The 14004-nt window shown below is 51.1% G+C and overlaps 2 protein-coding genes and 2 non-coding genes across 4 annotated transcripts; 3 read left to right on the top strand and 1 right to left on the bottom strand.

Annotated features, from left to right (window-relative positions):
- Positions 1 to 1959: 1959 nt before the first annotated feature.
- On the bottom strand, positions 1960 to 2075 carry BO72DRAFT_t139. The gene has a single exon. It is a non-coding gene; the product is annotated as a tRNA-Leu (tRNA).
- A 658-nt stretch (positions 2076 to 2733) lies between these two features.
- On the top strand, positions 2734 to 2852 carry BO72DRAFT_t142. Its single transcript has one exon. It is a non-coding gene; the product is annotated as a tRNA-Leu (tRNA).
- A 3978-nt stretch (positions 2853 to 6830) lies between these two features.
- Positions 6831 to 8997, top strand: BO72DRAFT_378047 (kinase-like protein; the record flags this gene model as incomplete). Its single annotated transcript, XM_040941290.1, has 8 exons — positions 6831 to 6873; positions 6988 to 7110; positions 7181 to 7292; positions 7346 to 7550; positions 7624 to 7779; positions 7836 to 8290; positions 8393 to 8422; positions 8484 to 8997. 8 exons carry the CDS (start codon positions 6831 to 6833, stop codon positions 8995 to 8997), a joined length of 1638 nt encoding a protein of 545 aa, XP_040801292.1.
- Positions 8998 to 11965: 2968 nt separating this feature from the next.
- Positions 11966 to 13174, top strand: BO72DRAFT_365308 (uncharacterized protein; the record flags this gene model as incomplete). The annotated part of the gene is made up of 1 exon (XM_040940770.1): positions 11966 to 13174. A coding segment is annotated over one exon (1209 nt), but the record flags the coding sequence as incomplete, so codon positions are not given.
- Between the last annotated feature and the right edge of the window lie 830 nt (positions 13175 to 14004).

The raw sequence follows: 14004 nt of genomic DNA, 5'->3' as shown, positions 1-14004 counted from the left end.
CTGTGGGTGGGTGTCCTTCCTGCTTCTCTCGCTTCCTTTGTTCTATCGGATCTGTGGCTTCCGTTATGATGACGGTGTAAATCATCCTCGTCTTGTACATGGCGCTTGGTGTTGAGACAAGTAATACCCGAGGATATGCTGAATGCTGATAGTTAGACAAGGCAAGTTGACAAATCCATCCCCTCTCCCTCCTCCCTTCCTGATCTCCGATTCATGGCATGCACTACTATCGCCATGATCACCCACGGTCCCGTACATGGTGGGGATGAACAGGGTATGAGTATGTGAATTATAGATAGGGCTGCGGGGCAAGACACTCATACTCATATGAGTTGAGTAGTTAGATCGGAACTGTCATCTCCCCCCTTACGATCAAGATCAAGCCTTAACTTACCAATTCTTAAGGTGGATGCCCTTCTTTTCTAGGCAGGAAGGAAAGAGGTCCACCCCGGGGGGTTATAGTGGGGCTGTAGGCACACCCAAATCAATTTGCTGGAATCTTGATCATCTGTGTTAAGGCCGTGCAGGATTACGGTACGGAGTAGGATTGATTGAATTGCATTTCCGGCGGTACGGCGAGCCGCGAATTAGAGGTGGGGAGGGTGCACAGGGCGTATGTGATCTGTCAGAACGATAGACGGGGTTTGGTGGTGGCGCGCGCTTGGTTGGGTAAGGCGCTTCGCTTTTGTTCGGTTGTATTGCTTGAGGGTGTGGGGTTATGCATAAATTGAAGATACTGTCTACTAGGTACTGGGTGCTGAGTGGTTACTGGGGTGGAGCGCCGTTCTTGTTGATGTCAGGTTGGTGGCTTTGCAGGTCAAGTGGTGTGAGGGCTTCGTCAGGTAGACGATATAATTGGTGGTTTGCCTATCTATGAGCATGTACATGATCATATGTCCACCGACCTAGTGTTGTAGGGACTGCGGTAGGTCCAGGGGGGATAAAAACGCCACTATCTAGCCTCATGCGAGCGAGCATTCCCGGAAACCATTGGACTGATTAGGGTAAAAGGGGTGGGGGAAGTCAGCCACCGCCAGAAGTACTGTACGCATACTCTCTGCAGGCCCTACGCAATAATACCGAAGTACTATAGACACAGACCGTGTGGAGTGATTGGACCCTTGCCAGCTAGTCACTCGTGACAGCCAATCGATTGGATTTGGAATTCTAGCCCTGCCCCAAAGAAAGTGCCCCGAGATAGGCTAACTGGATACTGAAATGATAAGTTAGTCTACGGGATATCCGGTCTAGATTGGTGTTGCTGCTACTGCTGCTGCCTGGCCCGCTCATAGTGTAGCATTATTACCGTATACTGCACTCGGGACGAGTCAAATGCGGTAGCGAGACCTACCAAGTATAGCAGGCTCGGACAGTGAGCCGTATTCGTTACGAGTCAGTCAGTACTGGTTGTGCTGGTAGATAAGCGAGGGGTTTGCAGTTCCTGTCAGCAGCGGAAATGCCATCCTCCATTGCCGATCAACACGGGAGGGGAAGTATGAGTACGTTGGGGTGCACCAGCCCCTGGTACGAGAAGGATGGATGGTCTGGTCTGTGGCTTGAATGGTTGCGGGGAGAGGAGGTCGCTGTCGATCAGGGAGGATTGGCACCGGGGATATTGCCGGGGAGGGTTAGAGATGTGGTGCGATTGGGAATCGAGCGGGTTGGTTGGTGTCTCCGCCGTAAATGTATAGGTACGTAGTCGTATTGTTCGGGTGGTTATCTCCCGCGGACTATCGGCGCAATTGCGTGGTCATGCGGCAGGGGATGGCGAGAGTGAGGGTTATATCCGAGTTGTGGTGGAGGTGAGTAACAGACGTAGGGTTAATTGGGGCAAAAAGAATGGCTTGAGTTAATTGACAACAATTGTGAGTAACCGAACCAAGGTTGGTGGCAATGTAGAGCGAGAAGGGAACGGAATGAACGAGGTTAGCACCTATAGTACTGTTGTGCAAAAAGCTATGACAAGAGTGGGATTCGAACCCACGCCACTTGCGTGACTGCAATGCTCTTCAGATGTGATCTGGAGAAGGAATAGTCCTTGAGTGCAGCGCCTTAGACCGCTCGGCCATCTTGCCCTTGTTGATATTACCGCATAAGTAAGTTTTATAGACCCACAGGTTGGAAGCGAAGTTGCAACATTCGTGTCCCCTTGTCGATTGATCGGGATATTATACAAATGGGCTTGTTGTACAACGGACTGTGAAGAAGTTCGGCTCCATTTGAACTTGTAATCCTTATTGACTGGCGTACCTTGGGGCGGTCCATACATCATCGAATCAGGAAATGTCACTTCTTACCCCAGCAACTCCGTGAGTGTGACGTAGGTACAGTATATATCGATCGTACGTACCGCCCATGGAACTGCTCCTGATCCACCACGGGCGTCCATCGACCCAGATTCATCCCAGACAGATACAACGCACCAGTGCACAGTACATAAAGTCCACTGGAACATACCGACCAGGAACAAGAAACCAACAGTGCACACCCAGCTTCAAAAACGAAAGGACGGTCTTTACGCATCTCCCAATATGAAAACCCACATACCGACGACCGACGTTTTACATGCGACCGGGATAAACCAATATCATGCAAGCACCTAGCCAGATGCGCATCAAATCCAAGCAAAAATTTAGTAACGTAACCAAGTTAAGTGAGATGAAACTAATGTGTACCACCTATCCAGTCGATAGTGGCTCATATACACAGAGTAGCAGCACGTTTTTCATCACAGGCAAGATGGCCGAGTGGTCTAAGGCGCTGCACTCAAGGACTTCCTCTCCTTCTCCAGATCACATCTGAAGAGCATTGCAGTCACGCAAGTGGCGTGGGTTCGAATCCCACTCTTGTCATAGCTTTTTGCCTCTTAGACATTCTTCCGTATTTTATCTTGCCGATCTGCAGCGTTCCCAGCAGCCTATGTCCGTATCGCTTGTTGGGTATCTACATTTTACTTTCTGCGTGCACCCGCCCCAAGCCCTACTGCAGCTGTCCGACACTCGCTTCGTACACCTCGCAAGCACATTACCACAGCACAGGGAGATGCGCTCGTCACACTGGCACCGCCTGTCGCTTGTCTCCTGCACCAAGACCACCCCTAAGGAGAGCTAAGGTTTCCGCCCGGGGACGGTCACCGCAACACAGAGTCCCATACTAACCAAAAAGCTGGCTAGGCCCGGTCGATCAGCGCCGTTGACGAGACGAGAGGCTGGATGCAATGGGCGAGGGCTCCACCACATCTTCGGGCCAAGAGCCTAGGAGGAACTTTGGGGGTCGGACCCGCATCAGAAAACGATGATCCTGCAACTTGGGGGACGTGGATGGACCAGTCCGAACCTTTTTTGATTTTTCGACGTATTCTTCGCTTGGGGGCGTGATGACCCTGTTCGTTCCTCTATGATGATGGGACAGAGGGTAGGGATTTACCATGGTGTAGGATAGGCGGGGCAAAAAGTTCGCTTCGAACACGTTCCTCAGCAGCCCGTTACGGGGCTGAACCTCCCTGATCATGGGATTGTTTGTTGTATGAGTATGTAAAAACCTGCGGAAGCCGATCGAGAGATGTATAGACCATCCACCGGGTCGTAATATACTGAGTGCTATGTTGATCGCATCGGATGTTGACACACCAGACAGTCAATCAATCAACCCATTCATCACTTTAACTCTGACAGGGATCACTCTGCAGCATTCTCCATTCACCCAAACCTGAAACGCCAGACCAGGACCGACAGGGATGAATGCAGCTAGCGTGAGCATCAACCCAGCATACATGATCTGCGGGCTATTCGTGGCAACAGGGTGGGGTGGGCTTTTGTTCTCTGAATCTTACCAATGTAGCGCAGCCAGCGACTGCAGCGACGGGAAATACTAGGTAGTCTACTCCGGTAATGCCTGCTCCCATGGACGGCGTACTCCGTACCTACACAGTACGTTCACAAGATGAAAGAGATTCTGCCCCCAAGCGGCAGCCGGGCACACTTTGAACCCGGTTGGTACAGCACTTAGACTGGTTGGGAGGGTCAAAAACGTGGCGGCCACGAGATCTTGCCACGCATGACCCTACGATTGGTTTCGAGGAGGAGGAGGAGGAGGAGGGAATGGAGGGATTGGCTCGAATACTGTTGTGGTTGGTAGCCCTGACTGCAATACTACTGCAGGGAAGAGGAGAATGGAAGAAGGAGGGAAGACGGAATGCGACCGCAGAACAAGACAAGCGCACGGGCGGCCACTCACTCAGACAAAGCAACTAAGATGCAACTAAGCGGTGAACAGATCATGTGAAACAATCACCAATCTACCTGTGAACAGAGGTACATACAATACAGCCTAGTTCCTAGACGTACCGAAGCCTTCGATGGATGTTCCTTGCGTGTGTTGGATAGATCCATATCCATCCATCCATCCATCCATCCATCCATCCATTGATGCATCCATCCATTCATCGATCAATCATCAGCAACTAGATCAAACGATCGATCGGGAAGGGAGGGGGGCTGTTTCTGGCCGGGCTAGGCTGCATTACAAGGATGATTCTGTCTTCTTTGTTCGATGCTAAAGTACTGGACATTAGTCTTAGTCTGGAACTCTGGATGGTTGCTAGGATGGTTGGCAAGGATGGGTTCATTCTTGCTGTAATCATCATGAAAGGGGCTTTCTGTCTTTCCGACTACATTCGGTCCATGGGACCCTTTCCGATGTCATCGGGATACCAACAATTCTTTTAGCTTTCCCCCAGCAGCCTCAATGTCTCTCCACCATATGATACATTTACCACCCTTTGGCTGCTACTTAGTATTATCCAACAAATCGTGATGGATATCTCTTTTGCTTGGGCCCTTTCAGCAGCAATCCTCCTTCAACTTTTGCCTTGCCCCTTTTCTTCCAGCCCGCCCTTTGAGCTTGTTGGACACTAAATTGTCATCATCACCGTTCCCGAAGTCAGCGTCGCTTATAGCAGCTTGACTATAATTGGCCCTACAGCATGGTCAAACTAGGTACTAGGTAGGTTTGGGACTCACCCCGATGCTGTGGACAATCTCTTCCCATCGATATATCTTTGACAGGATTGGCGTTGACCACATTCTCCCGCCGAGATCAGCTCAGCCGCAAAGAGAGGGTTTGAGACGAGGAATCCTAAGGGTAGGATCTTGATATCTCATAGTCCGTGCCCGAGCAGCCAGATCGTTGAGTCCAATCGTTTGTTATGGGTCAGTCAGCTCGTGTTGGCGACGACAATTGCTCATCCTGTCTTGCCCTGGTTTTACCCTTCCCCCCGTCAGTCGAGCATCACGTCCTTCCGGAGCTTAAATCCGAGAGGATTTGGGGCCCGAAGCTAAAAATGAAGAAAGACAAACAAACATCCAAAGCGACAGGTTGACAAGCCGAAACAAGAATCAGAATAAGAAAAGAAGCCGAAGCCGAATAAGAAGTCGGGAAAAGCAACCCTGGAGAGGCTACTGGTAGAGAAAAAGTGACCCAAGACGGGATACTAGCATCTCAGCCTGGAGTAGTAATAAGAACAGCATAAGTTAGTTACCTTGACCCGAGTAGTTAGTTATTCCCAGCAATTAAGGGAATATTGACATGGATTTCAGTTGGATACCATTTGGGGGCTTCAACAGCTTCTAAGGCTGTTTTTGGGATTTTCCTCGATTTTTTTTCTCTCTCTCTTTTGCGATAATAATTTTGCATGCACATTGATTAGGTTAGTTCATCGACAACCGATTACCTTGCTTGAGGCGGGAGGAGATCTTTAGGAGGCGACTACTCCGGCGCCCGCCTATGCTCTCACTCTCTCACTTTCTCACTCACACTCTCACACTCTCACTCTCAATCTTTCTCCCTCTCTCTCAGACTCTCGGTTTCACTTACAAGCATCCATAGTCCGACCGACCGACTGAGCTGGAGATTCCCTCACCTAACTTTGTGACTACAAACTCCTTCTCTCTTCCTTAACCGATACCCATACCCATCCACACTTACACACTCTCACTCTCACTTTACTCACTCTTCTTTCCTTTCCCTATTTTCCCTTCTATTAACTCCCACCATTACTACTCCAACTACCTACCTAGTACACTATCTTAGGGGGCTTGCTTTCCTCCCCTTCGTTCCTCTCCTACTTACACACCTGACTCGGAAGTTCCTCAGTAACTTTTCTTCCCGCTCTTCTCTCCCCGTTCCTCTCTCAACCACATACGCCTTTCCTCCTCCCCCCCCCTCCCCCCCCTTCTTCTTCCCCGACTGACTCTCCGCGTCGTGGTCCTTGTCAGGTTGTGTCTCGTCTTTTTTATTTTTTTTGTTTCTTATTTTTTTGTTTCTATATTTTTTTTTATTTTTCAATCTCCCCCCTTTCTGAACCTATTAATTCTCTCACACTGTCACTCCTCCAAACTCACCGCAACCTGTCTCGACTGCTAGAACTCTCTTCATTTGGGTAGGTCTCACCTGTCAGATTGCTGTCTTTTCCCCTGCCAATCGGGAAAATGAAACCCCTCCGCCCACGTTCTTCCGCGCTCTGCAGAGACCACTGCACTCTTCCGCATTTCTCGAATTTCTAACTAACTTCTGCTTGTCTTGCCTAGTATAGCTCTGCATGTGTGAGCTTGCCGATTAATCCATAAATCCCAATCTTCTCCAGCCTTTCCCCGTGTCGAATAAATCTCCATCCGCTTCCCTGCCCTCCGCCTCTCCCCACCCCCCTCATTCCAGCATTGAGCCCTCGACCGAGCTATCTTCTCGACCGACAGAACTGTGATCGAATGGGATGTTGTCGGAGGTGACTCAAAAGGAAGGATCTCAGCATTTGTTGTTACACGGCTTCTTAAATGGGGAATTCTCAAGGGAAACAGGTGGTCCCCACCGATGAGTGTGCGTAACCGCTTTCCGCCCCCTCCCCCCTGGATCTCCCACCGGACGCATTTTCGCGCGAGCGCAGCGATGGTGAGATGACGTATGGGTCTTGATACTGATTGTTGCATGCAGTGAACTTGAATCAGTTCCGCCTGCTACGGGTGGTAGGAAAAGGCGCTTTTGGAAAGGTCCGCATCGTGGAGAAGAAGGACACGGGCTTGACATTCGCTTTGAAATACATCCGGAAAGAAGAAGGTATGACTTCGCTAACCAACCAAGCACCCGCGACTCCCTGCTGACAATTTCTTCCTTTTGCGGTGTCTAGTGGTCCGGTCGGAGAGCGTACGAAACATCATCCGTGAACGACGCATGCTGGAACATCTCAACCATGCCTTCCTTTGCAACTTGAGATACAGCTTCCAAGATATCGAATATATGTGCGTCTCACAAGAGCTCTCTCAATGCGATTCAGTTACTGATATCCCCGAAGTTACATTGTGGTCGATTTGATGAATGGCGGCGATCTGCGATTCCATATCTCAAGAAAGTGCTTCACCGAAGAAGCTGTACGATTTTGGGCGGCGGAACTGGGCTGTGCTCTGCGGTACATTCATTCGCAGGGTATTATCCATCGTGACGTGAAGCCCGACAATGTGCTATTAGACTCCGAAGGACACGTGCATTTGGCCGATTTCGTATGTTTCTCCTCAGGAGCTGGAAGAGTGTGGTTTCTTCCTTGTATTTTCTTTTGCTGACCTTATCCTCCAGAATGTGGCCTCTGACTTTCGGCCCGGCAAGCCCCTCACGAGTAAATCTGGCACTCTGGCCTATCTGGCCCCCGAGGTTTACGAAGGAGGCGGATACTACAGCGAAGTCGATTGGTGGTCGCTTGGCGTGACCTTTTATGAATGTATTTATAACAAGGTTTGTGGAGTGATCCTTGGAACAGGGCTGAGTTGGCAAGCTAATTCCCATGCCAGCGTCCATTCGAGGGCCGCAGCCAGGACGTGCTCAGCGAAAACATCAAAAAGGCGCAACCGAAGTACTACGTCACAAACCCAGCCGTCTCAGTCCCGTGTCTTAGAGCGTTATCCGCCCTGATGGAAAAGGACCGTTCGAAACGAATTGGAGCTACCGGCTTCGAGACATTTACTTCGCACATGTTCTTTGCCGACATCGATTTCGAGGCCCTGGAAAGAAAGGAAATTCCCCCCGTGTTTCGACCATCCAGCGACAAGACCAATTTTGATGCAACGTACGACCTGGAAGAATTACTTTTGGAAGAGGCGCCGCTCGAGGCCAGGGCCCGCCGACAGAAACCGCGGGCGGAGTTGCGGGAAGACGCCACGGCGAAGGAGATCCGGGAGGATGAGCTACATCGCCTCATTGAGACGATGTTTGAGCCCTTCGATTATACTCGGGTGTCTTACAATGGGTACGTCTACGTCTACGTCTACGTCAACGTCAACGTCAACGTCGTTATCGACAGCAGTTGTTATTTAATAAGTGGTATGTGGTCCGCTAACCGAAAGTCTAGAAGCGCCGCCGAAGCTATTGCCAATTCATCGTGAGTATTCGAATCCTCGTCTCTGTTAGGGGGGCCGAACCCGTGGCTAACTTCACGCTAGAAACCCCGAAGAATGCCTTCCCATTCAATCCGCATCCGCCCACACACGGCAAGTCTCACAACCTGATCTCTCAAGAAACTCACCGCCTCCACGGAACGAAGGGTCCGTCGGTCACTTGACCCAGCCCGATACACCATCCCCCCTGAGCGAGACCCCGACTTCTCAGCAATCGCAATCCCTACCACCACCGCCACCGCCGCCCCCGGCCCCAGCTCCTTCTTTCAGCAGACCGCTACCACCACCCGCAGCTGGTCGTCCACGGGGCGCAACACGGAAAGCTAGCAAAGGTGGCGGCGTTCAGATGGTATTAGAGGAAGCCGGAAGTTGGAGTGAGCTCGCGGACCATAGCTCGACTCTCCCGGCTGAAGGATACGACACCGTAACCGGTAAAGGCAAAGGCTCGAACAGCGGCATGCTTGCTTTTCTGAGTCGGAAAAAGGGACGTGATAGGAGTCCCAAGCCCCAAGAACCTGGTGTTCTGGGCAAAGAAGGTGCAAGACAGATCATCAGTTGAGATTGGTGTGTTGCGCCTTTACCGCGGGAGGGAAGAGATACTTTCGGCTTAACTCGAGCATCATTGGACACGAGAGCTGATGGTAGGCTTCAGCTTGCAGAGGAGAAAGCTTAGCTTGCGAATCAGTGTGGCATGGATTTCTGTCATCCTGAGTCGTGGTCCGAAGGCAGCTATGTACCATGGATGGAATCTTGAAGACTGCAGGTCAATTGGTTCACTCCTACCAAAGTTACATGCAGCATCGATCCATGGTGGTAAGGTGGTGGTGGTGGTGGTGCGACCGCATTGTTTTGTGTCCGCCGCAATGCCGGGGTATTCGTACTCAATTGAATTTGTTTCAATAACGTTGACTGACTCGAGCTCGGAACTCGATTTTCCAGTCACCAAATCGACACGAAAGGAGTCTTGTGATACGACAGCACTAATTTCCTACCGGTTTCTCGTATTACCCCTCGGAGCCAACACGGATCATCCACAACACTCAACTTGGGCTTGTTTTTGTGATTCACCCGGATCCAACGCAGACGAGGGGGTTCTTCGACCATTCTCCCCGATACGTGCGCGGGAGTTGTACAGACAGGAGTGGTATACGAACCGTTTATAATATACTTGGTCGATTTTCATGTTCAGTCTTTCGTGGCATGCCCGATGATGGTTGCGTTGTATTCTACTTTCTGTTGCTGTTATCCGCTCTCCCTTTAATTCCCTTGCGGCGTTTGCATACCCCTCTGGCTAGTCTTTGCCCTGAAGTTGTTCTGTTTCGTCGATCTTATCATGAAGAGAGGTAAAGACCGGGGCAGGGTGAAGGTCTTTCCTACATCTGTAACTAATGATTTATTACCCTGATTATACCTATAGACGTGTTGTGGAAGCCTGTTGGGATGCAGACTGGTTGAATATGATACATAAGTCGTGTGAAATCGAACAGAAACAGTTTTGGAAATTTCTGGAAGCTCCTCGAGGTCGTCTTGCGAGAGATCTTGGATGTTTTAAATAGCTTCAGGTGTGTTGTACCAAGGTGGATTTATTATGGCCAGAGAGGGAGTGACAGATTTAGTTGACGAAGTTGATAGGCCCTGAACGCTGCACTCAGGACCAGATATCTCCATTCTCACCATGCAGCCCCTGTCTTGTGGTATCGCACCTCGCTCTCCTGCCTCTTGGTTCTGAACATTATCTCAAGAACCATCACCTTCCTAGATGGAGCAACGGGTTCGAAAGTCGAACGTAACTGGCAGGAAACCGGTACAACCGCAACTACCCTGCTGATTCACCCTCTCCAGGTAACTGCAACCTTACCTTGTGCCCAGAGATTCTCTCTATTCCGTCATCTCATACCACATTCACAACAGAAAACACAAGGTATCAATATCGTGTACACATGCCATCCAATTTGGGAGCAGGTCTGTCTCTCTCATCATTCTCCATAACCTACACCGAAAGAACAAGATGGTAGCCAGGTATCTATATCCCGCAACTGCAGATGAGTCGCTTAATGGCCCATGCCTTCAGTGGGTTGGGTAGTGGGCTGAGATATGTCTGATCGTATTCCTCTAGCTTCAGTTCACAGAGACTTACGCGGCGTTTCCCGCGGATCATCTTCCACGCGTTCGGGTTGCAGGATTCACCAGAAGTGCAGCCATGCCGTTTGATCGATTCTATTCAAGATGGGGTCGTCGCATTCTCGGAGCCCATGGAATCACTTACACAGGGGCCTAGACGATCTTCAAAGCTCTTCAGGCCACATGAAGAGAACTTATCCTGATACCGCCTTCTCGGACAAGGCAGCGCAGCTCCCGTATCTAGGCACACAGTCTTTCTGTCGGATGCTGACGAGCTCATCGTCTTGCTTGAGATACCTTGTTACCGAGACTGAGAGCTGTTAACTGGTCGATCTGGGGTTGGCGCATGCCTCACGTATTCTTCGAGGAGATAAGTCCCGAAAGGGAAGGGTGGGCCAGGATCTTTGCAGAGCTATCTCAGAGCAGCCAGAAAATGCCTTCGCGCTCCATTTGGCTCAACGCATGAAGTTCCAGATATGATTGATGGGCGTGAACCGACTGCGTTATCCTTGATCATGCTTCTCAATGGAATATCGAATTTCATTTATTCGGTGCCTCAGCACACCCGCGGCGGGAGCAATGGCCCGATCAGCTCTGGGCGGCACTGTTCCAACCTCCGAGGTCTACCTTTGACAAGCTAGAAACATAGGGGCTGAACCATCAATTTCAAGAAAAGAAGACTTATATTCACGATATTGTTCGTGCAGTATCATTGTTCAGCCCCCTCCACCCCTCGTGAGTCGCACAATGAGGTCGAAGTGGCGTGGGAATAGGGATCGGCCGCCCTCGAAAGATTACATATATCATCAACAACCGGAACTTCTGCCAACAGACTGATTCTAGAGTATATGATCAGGACTATTAGCCAGGACGACGATCGGAAGATCACAGGGCCTTTTTGGCCTACTATCCAAAATCAAGACCCATCTGAAGTCGTGGGTACTGTTGTTGCTGTTTAGAGCTGATGGCCTGTATCTGGAGGACTTCAAGGAAAATAGAGAAGCTGTGGCACCTCTCCATAAACCTGAACTGGAAGAGGCATTGAAGTCCACATCCGCACAGATAGTGCTTTCTTGACAGACCTGGAGCGACAAACGCTCGCCTGAGATACATGTGCTCCAGCTGATGCCTGATGCCCCCCCGGCTGATGTAGCCTAGAAGCACGCAAGGGGCAGGGAAGAGAGGGCCTTTCTCCATTTCACAAAACCACTTTACGGACCGAACCCAAGTCTATAGTTACGTATTCCGCACACCCAGGTGAAGAGGATACTCACTCATCAGACAACATGGAGCGCCTACCTAACGAATTGCTTTTGAAAATCGGAAAGCACACTATGGACCGATGGCGCCCCGCGAAGACACTGTGCTCGCTGACCCTGTGCTCTCGACGTTTGCATGCACTGTTCCAACCTTTATTACTTTATCACATTACTCCCGATTGGTCTATCCATGTCATTCATTTGATTATACGCCTCTGGAGGCACCCCGAGCTGGCTAGGCAGGTGCGTCATTTGGGGGCTTCATGGCTGGGCTGCGACGGTAGACCCTGTAAAGGACTAAGCGAGGACGAAACCGTGGGGGACGAAGTGGTCGAATTCGTCGACAATGCATTGGACGAAATCTTCGAGCCAGAGGAAGAAGACACGAGGACCAAATGGAGAGAGCATCTGCTGATCCCCTGCAAGGAGGCCTGGTTAGGGCTACTTCTCGTCCGCACCACCCATCTGAAAACCATCGAGTTCTCCCACGGGTCCACGGGGCTGATGTCGGACATTCTGCGCAAGGCCGCACGGCGCCAGCGACCCTTCCACCGTACCCCTCCCTTTCCCCATCTTCAAGCAGTCTTCGTCTCATCCCAAACAGCCGATACATGGGTTGATCCGGCATTTCTCCAGCCCTTCTTCTATCTCCCGGCGGTCCGAAAGATCAATGGCGGACCCATGGGCGAGTCAGACCTGGACGGCACCGAGACCTGGTCGCGGGACATCCGCTATTGTTCACGCTCGGTGCGCGAGTTCACTATCAGGCCGTCGTGGTGGTGCCACAGCATTCTCGACTGGCTCGCCGCGAGCCCGGCGCTCGAGCATGTCGCTCTTGTCTTCAGGCTGCACCCGGATGAGGGCCATCTGCCGGATAAGCGCAAGTTCCACGCTCCGGAATTCCGACACGCGCTCCTCCCGTTCACCAGGACGCTCCGAACCCTTCACCTCCAAGTCGAAGTCCCATTCGCGGAGGACTGGCGGTCGGTCACCCACGACACGCGGCCGTTCGGGTGCCTCCGGGAGTTCGCCGTGCTCGAGGTCCTGCGCATACGGTGGGTGCACCTCCTGCAAGCTCCCCCCACTACCCGGGTTCTCCGCTTCCGGGCAAAGGAGACGCAGTCGCTTGTTGACATCCTCCCCGCTTCGCTGCGGCGGCTGGACGTTCTGGAGGTCGAGGAGCATGATTGGATCGACGTGCTGTTACAGCTGTCGCGGTTGGTGCAGCACCAGGCCTCGTTCCCGCGATTGGAACGAGTGGGGGTTCACGTGAGGTACGTCGATCGAAATCTCCTGCGCTCGTTGCGCCAGGAATTCGCGCTCACGGGGATCTACTTGACGGTGGAGGTGCAAGAATCTAGATGGTAGGAATGGGTGGGTTATCATTCACGGGGAAAAGGAATAGTATAGGCTGGCAATGCATCGACGAACGCCCACGGCACTAATCCCCTTCACTCCCACGATTCGTTTCCTTAGGTCACTTGATGATTCTTAGACTTCAACTTGACAATACACTAGACTATTGTGTTTATTTTCGGAGCAAGCGGTTTGATCGGACTGTCATTTCTCCTTCCTGCTGACCTTGAGGGATCTACGTTTGTCTCTCAATTTGACTCTCTTGTCTTACCCGTGGTTAGCTCACAGGCTCTGGCGTGGCCTGTATGCATAGACAACTAGTATACACTGAAGTCTTTGTACGTGATGATATACACAAGGCAGAAGCATGTCCGCCGACTTGGGCGATGTCGGTGACGCGGCCTCAACTGAGACAAGCAGTCGAAAATGAGATGAGAGTAGGCATTCGACATACCGACTGACACATATAGGCTAGGCTATAGAAGATTCTATAGATGAGCAGCCTATGCGAAGCGATTGGATTGCTCGAAGAGAGTCTTGAGTGACACGTGCCGAACAGTATTGATACCATACAATGGGTAAGGTGGTGATCCATTCGACTCTCGTTAGGACTATTACCATAAATTACCACTAACGGGTAAGACCCGAGCGGCAGGACCCGCTGCTGCACGGCATGACAGGGGCCTACTCCACATTGAGCGATACTGTATTATATACAGTACGGTACATGCCTGACGTACAGTATAGTAACTTACACTGCTCCCGAACTATATATAAGGGGACAGACACACTTGGCACTCCTCAATGACAGAACACGATCTGGAGCTTCT

The sequence above is a fragment of the Aspergillus fijiensis genome, assembly GCF_003184825.1.
Source record: "Aspergillus fijiensis CBS 313.89 unplaced genomic scaffold BO72scaffold_23, whole genome shotgun sequence".
Classification (NCBI taxonomy): Eukaryota; Fungi; Ascomycota; class Eurotiomycetes; order Eurotiales; family Aspergillaceae; genus Aspergillus; species Aspergillus fijiensis.
Note: the sequence above shows the minus strand (reverse complement) of the source record. Positions and strands in the feature narration are given on the sequence as shown.